Source organism: Vombatus ursinus, unplaced genomic scaffold, assembly GCF_900497805.2.
Source record: "Vombatus ursinus unplaced genomic scaffold, bare-nosed wombat genome assembly UNPS02014801.1, whole genome shotgun sequence".
Taxonomy (NCBI): domain Eukaryota; kingdom Metazoa; phylum Chordata; class Mammalia; order Diprotodontia; family Vombatidae; genus Vombatus; species Vombatus ursinus.
In genome coordinates, this window is record NW_020954579.1 from 7,574,144 (window position 1) to 7,591,725 (window position 17,582).

Below are 17,582 nucleotides of genomic sequence, written 5' to 3' on the forward strand. Positions count from 1 at the left end.
CCCAATATTCATGTAAAAATTTAATATTAAAATACTACCATATTTATAAATTTGAAATCTTAGCGCCTAAATTTATGGAGGGAATTGCATCTGATTCTCCTAAATTAGTGATAGAAGTGTCAGTGTAAAAACCATGCAAGTTACTGAATATAAAACCTGTTCAAATCATTTGTGTATATTCTTTAAAATTTAATTATAATATCAATTATTAAATGTTGCCAATTTTAAAGTATTTAAATTGAATCAAAACATAACATTTCCATTATCTGGATCTTTTAGAAAGACTTGCTGCACAGCAACTGAAATAATGATAGTTCTAATACCCTTGGTTTTGCTACTTTGAAGAGGGTATCACGAGGTTCTAAAATGTATTTTTTTAAAGTTACTCTTTAGCTAGTTTGGTTTACAATTGGTTAGTGTATATTTTGTGTAGTTGTGTTTATTAGTTTGCTTCTGTATTTTTTTGAGAGCTCTTGAAAGCTTGGCTTTTTCTGTTTCTCATCACTTAATATCTTTGTATTGAATGTGAATAATTTATTCATTAATATGAAATGTTGGTATTATGTGGCTCAGAAGACCTTGGGTTTTAACAATTCTAGCATGAGTTAAACTATGATATAATGTACTGATGAAATTTAATTGAACTACCCTTGGCTAGAAACATTGATGTTTTAAATGTCAGTGTTCTTCCTAGTTTTAGAAATCCTGGTATGCAAAAAAAGGAGTGTAATCACACCACATAAATTTTCTTTAGATGATGTGCGGAAGAAACTGATTGAGAATGCAGGAGAAACTGTAGTGAAACCATTTTGATCATTGATATGCCTTAAGAGAACTGCCCAAATGAATTACATTGAGGGTACCCAAATAAAATAGATCACCCCACCACAGTCACTGCACAGAAACTGGTTAAGTTGGACATAAGACATGTTGGATGTTATGAAAACAAATATTGTACTGAATTTAGACTGTCAGGTAAGAAATAAATGAGCATTTGTTGAAAATGTCTGATATCATTATTCAACATTTACATCCCTGATATAGCTAGCTAACCCAAAAGTTGGTTCATTCACTGTGCTCATTAGGAAATCTTGTAACTAAATTTACGTTAAAAGTTGGTGAGTATTGCTGCTAAGTAATTTTGAATGAGTATTTGTGTTGTATTTGGGTCACAAACTGAATATACTAGTTGTTAAAATGCTAGCACCTAAAACTGAAGCTTTGCTTCTTGTGCTGATCCACATATTTCAGAATGGAAAATCTGTAGAAGTTTTTAATATAATCTAAATAAGTTAGGTACAAATTGAATATTAAGAATATATATATATATGTATGTGTATATATATATATACACACACACACACACACACACACACACTAAAAAAACCATGTTAGAAATTCTTTCCTAAATAATAGCCCTGGGCAGCTAGGTGGCACAGTGGATAAGACCACTGGTCCTAGAGTCAGGAGGACCTGAGTTCAAATTCGGCCTGAGACACTCGACACTTACTAGCTGTGTGGCTCTGGGCAAGTCACTTAACCACATTGCCTAGCCAAAAAAAGAAAAATCCAAAAAAAACCCCACAACCTATAAGCAGAGAGTCAAAAGTAAATTCATTTGGGGCAGCTAGGGGGCGCAGTGGATAGAGCACTGGACCTGGCGTCGAAAGGACCTAAATTCAAATGTGGCCTCAGACACTTAATACTTCCTAGCTGTGTAACCCTGGGCAAGTCACTTAACCCCAGTTGCCTCACCAAAAAAAAAGAAAAAAAATAATAGCCCCATTTCCAGGTAACCAATGCTGACCTGGCTATCTTTAAATAAAACATGTTATTTATACCAGTAGGTGATTTTAATCACTATACATTGTTTTCCTATGGCATATAATTTTTAAAAAATATTTTCTATACATTTTAATTTATTCCCTATATAATTTTAAGTAAAAACTTAAACAAGCTACTTAGAAAACAGTCAACAGATTCACCAGTGAATATGTAGTGTTTTCTACCATTTTTGTTCTCTTTAAAAAGTCTGACCAAACTTAAGAAAATTAAAATTTTTACCAAAAGTGGTTGAAAAGCTACCTTGAGTCATATTGTTGTCTTTCCCAGTCATCCTCGAAGGGCCTAGGGACTCAGTACTTCAGGGCTGTCCTGCTTGAGATGCTCTAGAATGTTACAGCAAAACCCAAAACTTTGGCTAGTCAGTATTAACTGAGGAGATATGAAAAGGAGGGATTTTAAACATTATCACCCCCAAACTGACATCACTGAAGATCAATATTCATTAAAGACTTAACGGTGTCTGGATGACATACTTTAGTTAGTGAACAAACCTATTCCCTTTTCTCTAAAAGATTGCTGAATATTTTGTCAGTTTGGACTTTAGTTGTAACATACACAGTCTCAAGATCACATAATGATTACACCGTGTTAGGTAGGTTGAAGTAAGTCATTCAGATAAAATTTGTTATTTTAATAATAAAGACTGATTCCTTTCAACTTTTAAAAAATCTTAACTTTTAAGCATAATCAGTTTAGCAATCAAAAAGGACTTCTCCAATGTGAGAGCTAATATATCTGAAATCCAAAGATACAAGTGGCTGTTTGTTATGAATAGCTGAGGACTTTTGAACATGAAAGTTATAAAGACAGTAGCTTTCATAGAGAAGTTAGAAGTACATATGGGCTCTTCTGTACTTGAATTATTCTACAGATTCTCTCTAGTTCAAGAAATGACCATGTTAAAATGATATAAGGTATTAGAAGACTCCAGTTCTCCTAAAAGATTTAGCCAGCATATTGGAACACTAGTCAAAGCAAACAGCATTAAGTCAAAATCTATTACATTTCTAAGGAAATAGTTTTATATATTTAGAGGAAGATGGGATCTCAGAGGTCATCTAGTCCAAATCTCATTTTGCAGAGGAAGAAACTGAGGCCAGAGAGGTTAAATGACTTGCTCAAAGTCACACTGGTAGTAATTTTAACAAGATGTAACAGAGATGAGATTTGAACCAAAGTCTACTCAACTCCAAAACCTGCGATCTTTTCTGCTACATCACACTCAGAACTTCTTTTTCCCATGGTTAAAGGTTGTTGAAGAGAAAATCAGAAGAAATCAGAAAATGATGATTTAAATATCAGAAGTTTATTTGAAAAAAATGTGGAAAATGTGAACATTTACATTTTTGAAATGCTATGGCTCAGGAGTGTGTGAAGGAGAGAGGAGAAAAACCTTTCCTTAGCCAAGCATCATTTTAATCATCTGCACACAAGTAAAAAGGTCTGTTACTCTCACATAATTAGTCATATGAAACTGATCTACCTTCAGTTTGTTGTTCAGTGAAAATACCTTCTCTGGGTTATTTTATGATCAGTAGTTGTTTACAATCAAAGAGAAGTTCCTTACAACTAAATTTAGCCAGTGAAGAAAGCAGAGATGGAGAACTCTTGCTAGCATCTGACCCATCTAAATGGATTTAATAATAATGCAGGCATCCATACTTTCCCAGAACACAAATCTGGATGAGTAGTCAGTGGCTTCTTTCTCCTCCGTGTTACTTGAAGAATGAGAAGGTGGACCAGGAGAGGCTGATGTCATAGTTGGATATCCAGTATTGCTAGAGATTCCTAGGGTTGCCTTTTTCTTTAAGGAGATGACTTCTCTATCTATTCCACTCTACCCTAATTCTTTAAATTAGGAACCACCAAAAGTTTTTACTTATATTTTGATGAGTCTTAAGGTAGGAATGGTACTAAACTGTCTACTATAACACTGGAAAAAAAGTCATGGTTACAGCTATAAATTCATAGCTACATACTTAAAAAGCCTTGCACTGACATGATAGTCATTAATTTTTTTTAAACATCTATAACTACCTCCACTGCCCTAGGCTTAGGCTTCTGCTCCTATATATTATTAAAAAAATAAAATCTGGATTTAACTTTCTATCTTATTGGATAGAAATAAAGAACACCACATTTTAGAACTAACTGCTGTCTGAAAGCAAACTTCCACTCTACATTCTGTCAGGGAGAGTAGTATCCATTCCAATCCTACATACTCCAGGTTTAAAAGTTACAAAGCTAGTTTGCTGTTCAAGAAGAGGAAGACCAAAATTTTTAAGTGGTTAAAAAAGGATCACAGGAATTGATTTGCTGAAAATAAGTCACGCCTTCTCAGATCTTTGGTACAGACATTGGCTACATCAATCCAACATTACCCACACCACAAATCACATGGCACATTTTGCAATTAAACATTTGTGATTTTTCTCTTGGCTGTGTAAACAAGGGAGGAAATGGCATTAGTAAAACCACCAGGACTTCTATTATTTTTCCAAAATACACACCATATGCAAGACCCAGTTCTTCCTTTGCTCAAGTCCTTGGGGAGGAAGAGAGGATCCAGATGTTATCGTTTACGCTCCCCTTTCTGTGTCCTTTTCTTTTCCTTTTCCTTGCGTTCCTGCTTGGCCAGTTTGTCTTTCTCCCTTTGTAGTTTGTCCTGTTCCTTCTTCCTCTGAGACTCATCCCGCAGTGAATCTCGCTCCAATTTTCGAGCATTCAGGACATCTTCCACATTGGTATTTCTGAAGAGAGCTGCTGTTGAGTTAAGGGTTAGTGGCATAGGCACATTCACTACCTTGTTCCTCAAATTTCTGGTTACCTTCTCCCTCCCTAATGAGTATTGACTATTTTATCTGTCTCCAGATCACCTTGAGCTTCTACACATAGCCTCCTGAAGGGTAAGGATCATTCAGCCATTCAATCTTAATTTAGGTGCCCGGCATGGACAGGATGCAAAGTAGAATCTGAACTGGTGAAAAGTCTGAATTAAAAGAGTAGTATACAGGAAGAACAGTTTTATTTCTGTATACACAGTTGGCTTTTTGTGGTCCAGACTTGTACTGTCATTAGGTGTTCCCCTGGAGAAAAGTCCCTCTACCAATGCAGATGATTAGCTACTCATAGGTTTATGGTCTTAAATGCCTGGAGACATGGAAAGAAGATTAAAGATTTGCCTAGGTTCACAAAGCCAGCATGTGTTAAGAGATAAAACCTGAACCCAGGTTTTCCTGACACAGAGCCAGCATTCTATCCACCAAGCCAAAGTTACATCAATGAAATGTTAAAGTATATCTGGGATGTAATGCAATTAAAAAAAAGAAAAGCACTGATTTTGGAATGAAGAAATCTTTAGTCCACTACCTCCGCCATTTAGCATCTGTGTGAGCTTGCCTAAGACACTTAACTCTTAACTCCTCTGAGCCTAATTTTTTATCTGTAAAATGAGGGAGTTGGACTAAATCAGGTGTCCTTAAGTTGGAATCCATGAAGTTTAAAAAAAAAATTGATAACTATTTCAATATTATTGGTTGCTAGCTATTATTTTCATTTAAAAACATTAATTCCAAGAAGGGATTCATAGGCTTTACCAGGCTGCCAAATCTGAATTCCCTTTCAGCTCTAGTAATATTTAACTACTATATTTACTTATGAACATAAAAAGCATAGTAAAGAGACATAAAATGGGGCTAAACTGCAGCATATTGTCAACAATGACTTTGACATCGTATAAAAGATGTTATCGAAACTATGTCTATAAAAGGAGGTAGGCTACTTACGGAGTGAAAGTGAAGGATAACTGGTGGACAACGCATCTGGTGAAAAGCAACGTTAAACTTACATGAGAATGACAATACATAAGGTAATAAGGTAGTTCTCTCCCCCCATGGAGGATTTATGGGAAGAAAATGACACACAGGATGAGGTGAAGAAATTGTGGTCTTCCCTAATAGATGGAATGTCTACATCAGGGAGAGCATAAGCCCACTGAAGTTAAATTTTAACATAAACAGATGTACATATTTATATATGTATGTGTGTGTGTGTGTGTGTGTGTAGATAAATATTTTAACAAGTCCTATGTAATTAGGATATTATATTCAAGGTAGGTGCTGCTCAAGTATTTGAAATATTTTCTTGGTTAAATTTTTATTTATACCCTCAATAATTTGCTTAATTTAATACTATGCTTTTTTCAGATAGTACCAAGATAAAAGTCAGCCTACCCCTGGTCCCAATTGTCACAGAATCTGAACTTTACTAGGATCTGAATAAGTTTTACCACAGTTAAAAAAACATACCTAGGTAAGCTGCTTCAAAATTTGAGGACCTAATAACAAACTTTGGCTGTCTGTACTAGCCAAGTACTCTTTACCCCTTAAACACAATGTAATTGTTTTTGACTTGGTATCTTTCTATTTGCCATTCCCTATTGCTCTTCCCTCCTAATCTATTCCCTTCCTCATTCAAACACTTCCAAGTCTGCCTCCTCCAGGAATCCTTCTATAATCAGATTTCATCTGACTTCTCAATGCCTTCCCCTAAACACTTACATATTTAATTTTAAATATATCCTTTTTACTTGTTAATCTATAGAAACATTCTTTGTTGTCTGATGAGTGTATGCTGCCTTGCCAGCTAATGTATAAGGTCCCTAGAGATAAGATAGAGATAATTCTTTAGTTTCTTTTGTATTGCTCCCAAGGCACCAGGCACAATATTCAATAAACGGGGCTTTTTGGAATCCCCTTGAAATTCACTCTCCCTGCTACTCCCCAATAACATGAGGTAACATAGAAATCATTATTCTCAGGAAAGACTGAAGAAGCATTTGGGGGAGAGACACCAGAGAAGGATACATTTTTCAGACCCAGTGTTCGTTGTCGTAGCAACTGAACCATCCTTCTCATCTGCTTCAGTAAAAAGAGTTAAGGAATGAACAGGAAATGGGTGGAATACCAAAGTATTCCACAGTTTCATTTGCTTAGGGAAATTAAGTACCAAGTAGGGAGAAAGACAAGGCTCAGTTTGGATGGTAGCTTAAGGAATTGTAAGTTATCAGGTTCAACCTTGTTGCTGTAATATGAGATCGTAGGAAAAGATACTCCCTACAAACCTCATTTGGTCTGGATTTGACACCCTCTTATTATTGAAGAGATGAATAACATTCAGTTTTACAATCATTAAGTGCAAGATACCATGCTATAGGCATGATTTCTGAAGGTTTCTTTCCAACACAACGAATAGAAATTTTTAGCAGAATTATTATTCTGCTCCTTGGAAGGAGTCTTGGGGACAAAAGGAATTGACCTGAAAAAACAATTTCTCCCTAAGTTAGAGCCTAGTAGTCAGCTATCTGATTTTTTGGTGTATAATATTCATTTCAAATATTTGCCAGACAAACTAGAGGTGAGTGTTTTAAGCTGCAAATAAACTAAAAATGAAGGAAAAAAAGCAGAGCCTAATCATGCTCTAGTCAGTTGACTGATTATGTATACAGGAAGTCTTTCCCAATCGCTTTTAATTCTAGTGCCTTCTCTCAGTTATTTCCTATTTACCTTGTCTATGGCTTGTTTGTACATAGTTGTTTGCATGTTGTCTCCTTCATTAGACTGTGAGCTCCTCGAGGGCTGAGACTGCTTTTTGTCTCCCTCTTATACTCAGTGCTTAGCAGAGTACCTGCCATTTGCAGGTGTTTAGTAAATCCTTACTGACTGACTCATACTTCACCCTGCCAGTGTACATAACCATCTACACACTCCCCTGGGTCAAACCCAAGAGTCCAGTGGTCTCACTCTAACCACAGCAACAACAGACACTTAAGGAAGCACAATCCAAACAATGCCATTCTGGGTTTAGTTAGTGTAATTCATTAAAAGAGACCAGCTCTGCCACTAAATATATCTATAGGACTAAGAAGGATAGCACTGGGTTGAAGGAGATTGGCCTGTCTGTTTGTAAATGCATAAGGAGAGCAAAAAACTATGAATGACTTGGGGAGAGAAGGAAGTCCTTTTACCTACTGGGGCTTCAGTTTTCCTACTTTAGAGTATGAGGAGAATAATTCTTAAATTGGAAAGATATGAGACAACATATACAAAGATGCTTTGAGGGAAAAAAAAAGTGAACAAAATGTTCCCCAGACTGCAGGTTGTTTCCCTGTTACATTTAAAATGATTCATTTTATACAATCAACACATTCCAAAAATGTGTGAGAAGTGAGGCATACTTAATAATAATAGTACTCAAGAGCTACCTGGTAGTGTGGAAAGAACGGCAGGCTGGGAATTGGGAGACCTAGGTCTGGGTCCTAACCCTTACTAGCTATGTGATAATGGAAAGGTCATAATCTTTCAGCCCCAGTTTCCTCATTTGTAAAATGGGAATAAATCACACCTGCATTAACAGTAAAGCATTTGATAAATCTGAATTCCAGAGTTCCAGATATGTTATTTCAGGATTTACATTAGTTCTGTACACTGCCCTCTTCAATAAAGTTACTCCCATTTTAGAAAGTGAAACTGAGGCACTGAGAATATTTGAAGGCTTCTCAAAGTTACAGTGTGGGCCAAGAGAAATGAGATTAGAAATAACTATGGAGAAATATTTAAGGTAGACCTTGAGAGCTTTAGCTATAACCAAACAACTTTCAGAGTTCCAGAAAGGATATTCCTCCTCATCTGTCACATTGGCATACTGGGCCAACAGGGCAGCTTTCCGTTGCTTCTCCTCCTCAGACACCATTTTGGGCTTCACCACAATCTGCGCCTGCTTCTCGATCAGGGTGGCAATGGCTTGCACTTCATCTGGTTTGGAATGAGGGAGAGAGAAGTAGTGACAACAAGGTTGTTGTATGTGATAGGGGTCAGACCTGATAAGCCAATCGTCCCAACAAGGCCAGGGCAGTCTTATGACACCAGTACCTGTTCACTCTGGCTCTGGAGCTGCTGGGGTTCAAATTCTGAGTTTTCTTAAACCAGAGAGGTTCAGTCTCAAGACTTGCCTACTCCAACCTCCCTCCCAAGAAGCCTAGTAAGAAAAGGGCCAACTTACCTAGGACCCCTTCGAGCTTAGTGATGTTAGATGGGGTGGCTATTCTTGGATTATCACACTAGTTTAAAATAGAATCCACTTTCAACTATGAACACCAACAGAAAAACGTAGTATGGATAGTTTGAAATTACTTTAATGTGATGTTATAATTTGCTATCAGTTGATAGTTTTTTTCCCCCAGCTTCCAAATTAACTAATAAATGTCTTAGGCCAATTAATTTGTCTTATACCAAATTAATCTGTTTTCCAAAACACACTAACAGAAGGTAAGGTAAAGGTTTCCTCTGTGAAGGATAAAGTTTCAGATAATCCACAGCCATCATACACAGTTAACTGTAAGAAGAGGGGCAGCACTGCAGGAAGGGATATCAGCCCCTCTGCAAATCCATAAGGAGAGCCAAAAAACGATGAGGACAGGACCAATGTGCTATCACTGAAGCAAAATGGGAAAAGGAAACTAAGGACAGCTAAGAGAGATATGAAATTGATGTGAATTTGTATTCTATTACGGACAAGCAGCCAAAATGGAGAACTGAAAATGCTTTTTCCTAACGGCTGTACAGAGCTACTGGAGAAGCTTTCAGGGGGCAGTGCCAACTCACGCTACCTTCTTTTTTCTCTTTGGTGACAACATTCTGGGTTTCTGACCACCGCTCGACAATCTCCCTGCAGATATCAAGGAGTGAGTCTTCTTCCTAGTCAGAGAAGTAAGCCGGGTAATTCCAAGAATGCCAAAAAATCTCCAGGTGAACTGAATCAAGAAATCTGGGGAAAGGCCCAACCCACAAAACAGGGCTGATTCCAGCCAACGCTGAAAGGGACCCACGTTTTGGAAGACAAAACATGCAGAGATTTTTTTTTTTCCCTTCTAGGACTTCTAAACACCCCAAAACAGAAAAGGGCCCAGGACCCAGACAGTAATCCTTTATCTCGTCATCACTGTCCCTAGAGTTCATACTTGCTAGGTCAATCCCACCTACTGTATTATTCCAGAAGAGCCAAACTCGGAAGTAAAAGGAATCTCCTTGTCAACAGAATCAGCCTACCTGCTCCCTTTGAGACAAACCTTGTATCTTCCAGGCACATCACCCATCAGGGACTATGGGTGTGGAACACTACATATACTGTTGCACTTGGTGGATGTGTTGTTTAGTTTTGCTGAGCTGCTCTCTTTATCCACCTTTTCTTTCTTTTTATTCTGTTACAAAGGATAGCTCTCTTGTCAGAGAGAGGGGAATAATAGATTGGGAAATGAAGGTGACGTAACAACCTTCGATATGAATTTTTAAATTCATTTTAAGAGCTTGCCTCCTGGAGGACCTTGCTGATCACACTAAACTCTGAACATGCTTCTCCTTGGCTCTGTCAGCTTTTTTTTTTTTCGGCCAGACAGTGGGGTTAAGTGACTTGCCCAGGGTCAAACAGCTAATAAGTGTCAAGTGTATGAGGCCAGATTTGAATTCAGGTCCTCCTGACTCCAAGGCTGGTGCTCTATCCACTGCGCCACCTAGCTGCCCATGTTTGTCAACTTTTTAATCAAGGTTGGACCTCCAAACTTGCTGGGCTACACCAAGGCTTCTTAAACTTTTCCCACTCGAGACCCACTTTGGCACTGTAGCTGCTACACCAAGGAAGGTGTAGAGAGGGGGAGAGATATGTGTCCCATCAGGCCATGCATCCAACTGTATCTATTCTGTACATATACACACACACCAGCTATCCTTTTTTCAACACAATTACTACTATGTCTTCATCCCTTCCTGTCAAAAACTAGCAAAGGAAAAAGAAAACAGGTTACTGAGGTATGCCAAGAATGCTTACAATGCATCAAAATGGGGGCATGATAGTGTGCTCAGCAGGGCTACCAGAGGCTATCGCCTTTTTAAACTTTGAATGTTACTGATTAACAGGGACCACCAGTAGGCCTAAGGTATGGACAAGGGTCAAAGAAAAGGGGAGATGGAGGAAACAGAGGGAATTGGGGAGAAGAAAAAAAGGATGATATGGAGAAGAGGGAGAGAAAAGAACATGGGCCTTTGACCGAGATTCATGCCTTTAAGTTACTGCCTTGGTCCCCCTAGAATAGATATAGGTCTCCTGCCTCACTCATGCCCCAAGATCAGGTGATTGATTGGCCAGTGCAACAGACAAGAAGGCGAAGGTGATACCCTTGATCTTTCTAGTCCTAACTAGACCTTGGTCACTGAACCCTATCTCCAAATTTGGCTAAAAAAAAAAAATGATGTTACTTCTAGTTATTAGACCCAAGCCTGATCTGAGAACTGATCTCATTAGGTATTTTGGTTTTCCTGGAAAGGAATCTGACAATTTGTCAGAAGACTCTTAACAAATTGTACCCCAGAGTCAGACCTGTATGGGAAAGAAAGTCATGCACATGATCCAGAGAGTGGTGGAGTATCAAACAAGATGTCCCCTTCTGAATTAGATACTTGGAATGTACTGTATATATTCTTTGGAAAGCCTTCCTCCATAAGTGTGTTTTCCTAACAGCCAACGTGGTACACCAAAAAACACTGGACTGGGCAATCAAGAGTCCTAGGTCTGAGAGACCTGCCTTTGCCACTTTGCCACTGTGCGACACTGGGCAAAAATCATTTCCCCTCTCTGAGTCTGTTTTCCCATCTATATGTCTGGGGCAATAATGCTAGCACTACCTACTTTACAGGCTTAATGTGAGTAGGCTGACATGAGACATTAATTAAACGGATGAATCTCCTTTCCCCAGTTAGACTGGAAAGTTTCCAAGGCCAAGAACATAATTTTCTACTTCTCCGAGATTCCTCCTCACTACAAACGGCCCTGCAGACCAGCACTGCTCAATCAATGCTAATGTCACACTGGTATATCCAATTTCCTCGCAGTTTACTTGTGGCAGGGGAAATTAAGGGAAAATGGAACGCGATGGACAAGAAAAAACACCCGGAAAGCAAATCAAGTTTTCTGTAGGTGGTAGGGACTTAAGGCATTAGACTGATTCCCAAAAAACTGACCTTTTCTACCAGGAAAAGAGAGGAAAGCTGGGTTAAGTTCATGCAAGGAGTCCCAAAAGTCTTAAGTTCAGATTTAAAGTACTGAAGCTTTAAACTGCACTGAGACTTTTGGGACACCTTGTATTTGGTTTTGTCAGCAGATGAATGGCTCCAAATAAGGACAACCTATAAACAGGTGGTCATGGCAGGTGGCACTATTTGTAGCTTCCATCTAAGCTAAGTTCCACCCCCTACTTACAGAGTCTTTAGAGATTTTCCAGATGGGATAAAAAGAACCTTAATCAGCTTCCCATTCCCACCCACCCAGGATTCCTGGTAGTAGCGAGAAAATCACCTCTATCATGACCTCCCAGACTGGGTTAATCCACACTATAATTCCTGGAGCCTCAACAAAGGATTTTAGGAGGACCACATGAAACTGACTTCTTTTGCCCAGCTTTGCTGTGTGACCCAATTAATGCCACCAGTGAGTCCCTGGTAATGACAACAGGTCTGGTCTTGAGACATCTAAACAGCTGCCCCTGTGTCAAGTTACTGCTGCATCCCCCCAGCTGATGAACTGTTCTTCTGTTGGTTTGCACAGGCCTCCCAAAGGAAAAAATGTGATTGGCATGGAGGAAGGAAAGATTAAGGGACTCTTCTGTATTTGGAAAACATGACTCTCTACCCTCCAAAAGGCCAGGGTCCTGGTTGGGCCCTAACCACTCCCTAAGACAGCTATTTCCCACACCACAATTAGCTAGCCAGGGGCTTCCAGATCTCAATGCCAGGTCTGGCTAAACCTCTCTCCCCAACTCTGATACCAGCTAGTTCACTGACCCTTAGCGAGTCACTTAATCTGAGACACTGCTTTGGCATCGACTTAATGTCACAGTATCATGTTGGAAGCAACTTATAAATCTTGAGCAACTCTTATGACTGCAACATATGTTACAACCAGCAACAAAGGTTTTGACTTGTACTTAGCTCCACAGTGAGGTACTTAGTGCCCCACTGCACCTCAGTCTCCAGTCTGCTAGACCCACAAACTGCTGCCATGTTTCAAATGCTCCTACCATTAGCACCCATCCCTCTTCCCCAGCTGCTTCTTCTCTCTGAAGTATAGAGAATATAGAATGGGCATCTTAATTACAAGAGAACAGTAAATTCACAGGTAACTCAAAGGGTACAAGATATCAAGTACTGTACAATTATCTATCCAGTGACCAACCGGGCAGCTCTCAATTTTCCTGGTTCTACAACAGTGTCTCCAAGTCTCATTCATTCGGTCTGACCTGATATCTTCATGGTCACTTGAAATTACCTAACTGGGACCCTGGGCATCCATTCCCTTAGAGTTCACCCCTTTACTGCAGCCAGAGCAGTGTCTCCTGACCTCTTCCCCTCAGGTCGCTGGGTGCTGCTGGCCTCAGCTCTTCCCAGCTTCCAATTTTCCCAACTCATCCACTGGTAGGGTTATGAAAAAAGTGTCAGACTCTCATCAACTGGTAAAGTGTGTCATTTACTGCTGAAGAGCACTATAAGCTACAGAGAGCTCTGATGAGGAGACTCTGAATATAGAAAGCTGTTCTGTTGCCATAGAGGGTACCCCTAACAATGTTGGGTTACGCCCTGCCCTAGCCTCATCTAGGTAGTCTCAGTCAATATTTGCTCTCATTGGGCACACAGAGAGGCGCTACATGTATTAACCTATGTGTTAACACAACACTCCAATAGCAAAAACCTCCTGAAATTCACATTCTGCATCCCACATACCTTCCATAGGGGTTTTAGTAGTTGAATGATCATTTTACCAGCCCTTCCTCTCCAATCAGTAACTAAAGAATGTGCCCTACCAATTCTGGATTTCTTCATTTCAGATGCTATCAGAGGAAAAGGCCTGTCATGGACAGCTGTCACAGTTACACACTTTGGTCTTCTGTATCCCCTTCAAAACAGATCTAACTTTAGCCTCTTCATCATTTGCTGTTGTTGAAACACTGACTTTGGGAGTCGGTTTTTTAAATAGCTAACCTAGTCAGATCATCTAACTGGAATATATTATAAAGGAAAGAAATAATAAATCTCTTTACAAATACCTCACTTGATCCTCATGAAAACCCTGGCAGGTAGGTGTTATTATGATCCCCATTTTACAGATGAGGAAACCGAGGCAGAGAGAGGTTGAGAGACCTTTCTCAAGTCACACAACTAGGAAGTATCTAAAGTAGGATTTGAATTCAGATCTGCCTGACTCCAACATTCATATGTTAGCGTCACCCCACTACTGGAGACTCAAGTCAAAGTGCAAGAATGTCAAGAGTATTTGCAAAGGTTTGCACAACTATTTCTGTACAAGATTTTATCTGAGCCCTACAAAAACCCAGTGGGGTTTGTTCTTCACTGTTTGCCTGTTGCCCCCCCTCACCCCATTAGACTAAGAGCTCCTTGGGGTCAAAAACTGTCTTTTACCTTTATTTGGCACTGTGCCTAGCACATAGTAGGCACTTAATGTTTACTGACTCATTTTTACAAATGAGGAAACTGAGGCTCAGAAAAATTAAGCAACTTGCCCAGTCATGCAATTAATTAAGCACAGCATCTGGCACATTGTAGTCATTAATAAATATTTACTGATTGACTCATTTTATAAATGAGAAAAGTGAGGCTGAGAAAGATTAGATGACTTATGATTAAGTCATGCATCTAATTAAATAACAGAGATTAGATCTGAGCCTGCCTCTCTGCTCAAAAGGGCTGACCTCACGATTCACACCCAGTAGGTGCTTTGTGCATTCTCCCCCCCCCACCAGAAACTGAAAATTCACGAATCTGAATGAATGTGGGGGAGGGAAAAGATGAGCCGTAGCCTTCCCCAAGGTTCATCCCCAAAAAAGGATTTCCCCGAAACACCCTCAGGAGGCAGGAAGCGTGTGATAAGAACGTGCTCATTTCACAGAGGAGGTAACTGAGGCTCAGCGAGTTCACCAGCCTAACAAGCATCAGGGCCGGCGGGAGTGATGAACCTCACATCTAGGGCTAGCTGCACTCTACCACCGTGGTCCCCACCCCTGTGGCGGCTGGGAGGATGAAGCCTTCAGCAGCGTCTGGGCCGCTTCTCCCGCCTCCGGCCCGGGCTGTTCCGCGACGCTCCCTCCGGGCCCTCCTTCCCTACCCCTGGCCGGCCGCAGGCTCCTCCCCCTCCGCCCCCCAACCCCGACCTCCTCCGGGGGCGGGCCTCGGCGGCGCCACGCGGGGGCGCCGGAGCCAGGGCACGGCGGGGCTGGGCGGATGCCCAGGCTCCTCACCAGGAAGGCGGCCAGGATGCCCTGTAGAGCATCCAGCCTCTCCTCCTCGTCGTCCTCTTGCAAGACGCCCCGGATGTAGGCGCCGTACACGGCCCAATCCACCCCGAGCGCCTCCAGCCGTCCGTCCAGCCACGGCCCAAAGCCGCCGTCGTCTTCACCCGAGGCCGTGGCTCCGCTGGGCGCCGCCATCTTAGGGCCGGGGTCCTCCCCGCCGTCGGGCCGCCTCCTGCATTGCCTGATGGGGACGGCCCGCCGGGCGCAGTGCGCATGCTCCCATAGAGCCGGCGCGAGCGTGGAAAGGAGCTGGAGGCGGAGCCAAAGGTTAAAGAGACCGACCCTGGAGGGAAGGAGAGGTGATTGGTCGTCCAGTATCTGACAGGTACAGGACCCGCCCTCTTTAGACCTATCCGGTACCACGCGGCGGGTCCATGCTTAATCTTCCCAGTCACTTGGATTGAATTCTGCTCCATTGCTCTCAGCTCAATCAATCAGTATAATTATTAATAACAACATTAATAATAACTGTCATTTATGTAGTGCTTTAAGGTTTGCAAAGCGCTTCTGCAAATATCCCATTCGAACCTCATGACACACACCCCCCCACCCCAGGTTAACGTGCTATTATGATCCCTATTTTACAGAAGAGTAAACTAAGAGAGGGAGGTTAAGTGACTTGTCCAAGGTAGTGTCCGGATAGGAAGTGTTTGAGGTCGGATTTGAATTCAGGTCTCCGTGACTCCAGCATTCATTTGTTAAATGTGTACTATGTGTGTGGTAGGCACTGTGCTTAGCACTGGGGATACAAAATCAAGTCAGCCAGCATTTATCACCCCAGCCCTGGACTAATTGCAGTAGCTTGCTGGGGAAGGGGCTGGGGAAGGGAAGGGGGTTGGCCTGGCTCGAGGCCCCTGGAACACTCTGCCTACTGACCTCTCTGGCTTCTTTTAAGTTTCAACTAAAATTTCACCATCTACAGAAAGTCTTCCCTACCCCCTCTTAATTCCAGTGCCTTCCCTCCATTAATTATCTCTTATTTATCCTGTATATAGCTTGTTTTGTATATATTTGTTTGCATGTTGTCTCCCTGATTAGATTGTAAGCTCCTTGAAGGCAGGGACTGTCTTTTGTCTCTTTTTGTATCTCTAGTACTTATTGAAGGGCTTGGCACATAGTAGGCACTTAATAAATGTTTATTCATTAACTGATTAAGTGCTTACTATGTGCAAGGCACTATGCCAATGCTGGGGATACAACATCAAGTCAAGGAGCATTTATTAATCACTTACTGTGTGTCAGGCACTGTTCTAAATGCTGAAATATGGCCTCTGGCCTCCAGGATCTTACATTCTAAAGGGAGATAACATGTAAATAATTATGCATACAAATATATATATACCGAGTAGATGAAAAGTAATCCCAGCCACTAACTCTGAAGGTAATCACTTCACTTGCAGTGGGGGAGGATAGGGCAAGGATGAGAAAAGGCCTCCCACAGAGGTGGGATTTGAACTGAGTCTTGAAGGAATCCAGGGAAGGCAGGAGGCAGAGGTGAGGAGAGGGGGCGTTCCAGGCATAGAGGACAGCCAGAGGAAAGACATAGACATCTGTGGAGATGATTTGGCCTCTGCGAGGGGCAGTAAGTAGGTCACTTGTACCTAGATCATAAATGTGTAGAGGGAAGTAAAATATAAAAAAGACTAGGGAGATAGGAAGGGACCAGGTTGTTGTTGTATCCAATTCTCCGAGATCCCATGGACCACCCCATGGCGGGTCTTTCCATCCTCCACTATTTCTGGAAGTCTATCCAAGCTTCAGTGACACCACCTATCCATTTCATCCTCTGCCCCACCCCCTTTTTCTTTTGCCTTTGTTAACAGGATTTTTACTGACCCAGTCTCTAATCTGAGAATGACCAGGCCAGAGACAAAGCAGAGTAATCAGATAACTGTTTAATTAATTGGTTTCATTATGAAGAACAGATTTGCACATCAGGAATTCTGATCAGAATTCCACCTTGTCAAAGTGAAGACAGAGATTATATACATAAATCACAAGGGGGACAGGAGAGGGGGGGAAGGTAGATTACAATCGTTCCCTAGGGCCAGAGAGGTTTCCTATGACCCACCCACAAATGAAAGACAATACAACAGTTCTGGAGTTCTGGAACAGTATTGCTCAAGCCTTAGGGGTCACAAGACTAGAATTCCACAGTGGGAACAGGTTCAGCAGTCTTTGATTCGCTTCACTTAAGGTGTACAGGCAGTGATTGTGAGCGTTGTCAAAGGTTTGATTGTTCATTTCAAGCTGCACTGTAAGTCTGACTCACAAGAAAGGCAATTCTGAAAAATCTAATCTATTAGTATATTCATTATACCTATTA

General features: G+C 41.0%; 1 protein-coding gene across 2 annotated transcripts; it reads right to left on the reverse strand.

Annotated features, from left to right (window-relative positions):
• Positions 1 to 3,132: 3,132 nt before the first annotated feature.
• On the reverse strand, positions 3,133 to 15,430 carry CCDC43 (coiled-coil domain containing 43). 2 transcript variants are annotated; one of them, XM_027873326.1, is made up of 5 exons: positions 15,203 to 15,430; positions 9,512 to 9,599; positions 8,522 to 8,657; positions 6,711 to 6,769; positions 3,133 to 4,605 (listed from the first exon to the last, which is right to left on the reverse strand). In XM_027873326.1, the coding sequence occupies exons 1-5, from the start codon at positions 15,389 to 15,391 to the stop codon at positions 4,418 to 4,420; spliced, it is 660 nt and encodes a 219-aa protein (XP_027729127.1). In that variant the 5' UTR covers positions 15,392 to 15,430; the 3' UTR covers positions 3,133 to 4,417. The 2 variants fall into 2 exon arrangements, with proteins under 2 accessions (XP_027729127.1, XP_027729128.1); XM_027873327.1 differs by lacking the exon at positions 6,711 to 6,769 and having other exon boundaries at positions 4,449 to 4,605.
• Between the last annotated feature and the right edge of the window lie 2,152 nt (positions 15,431 to 17,582).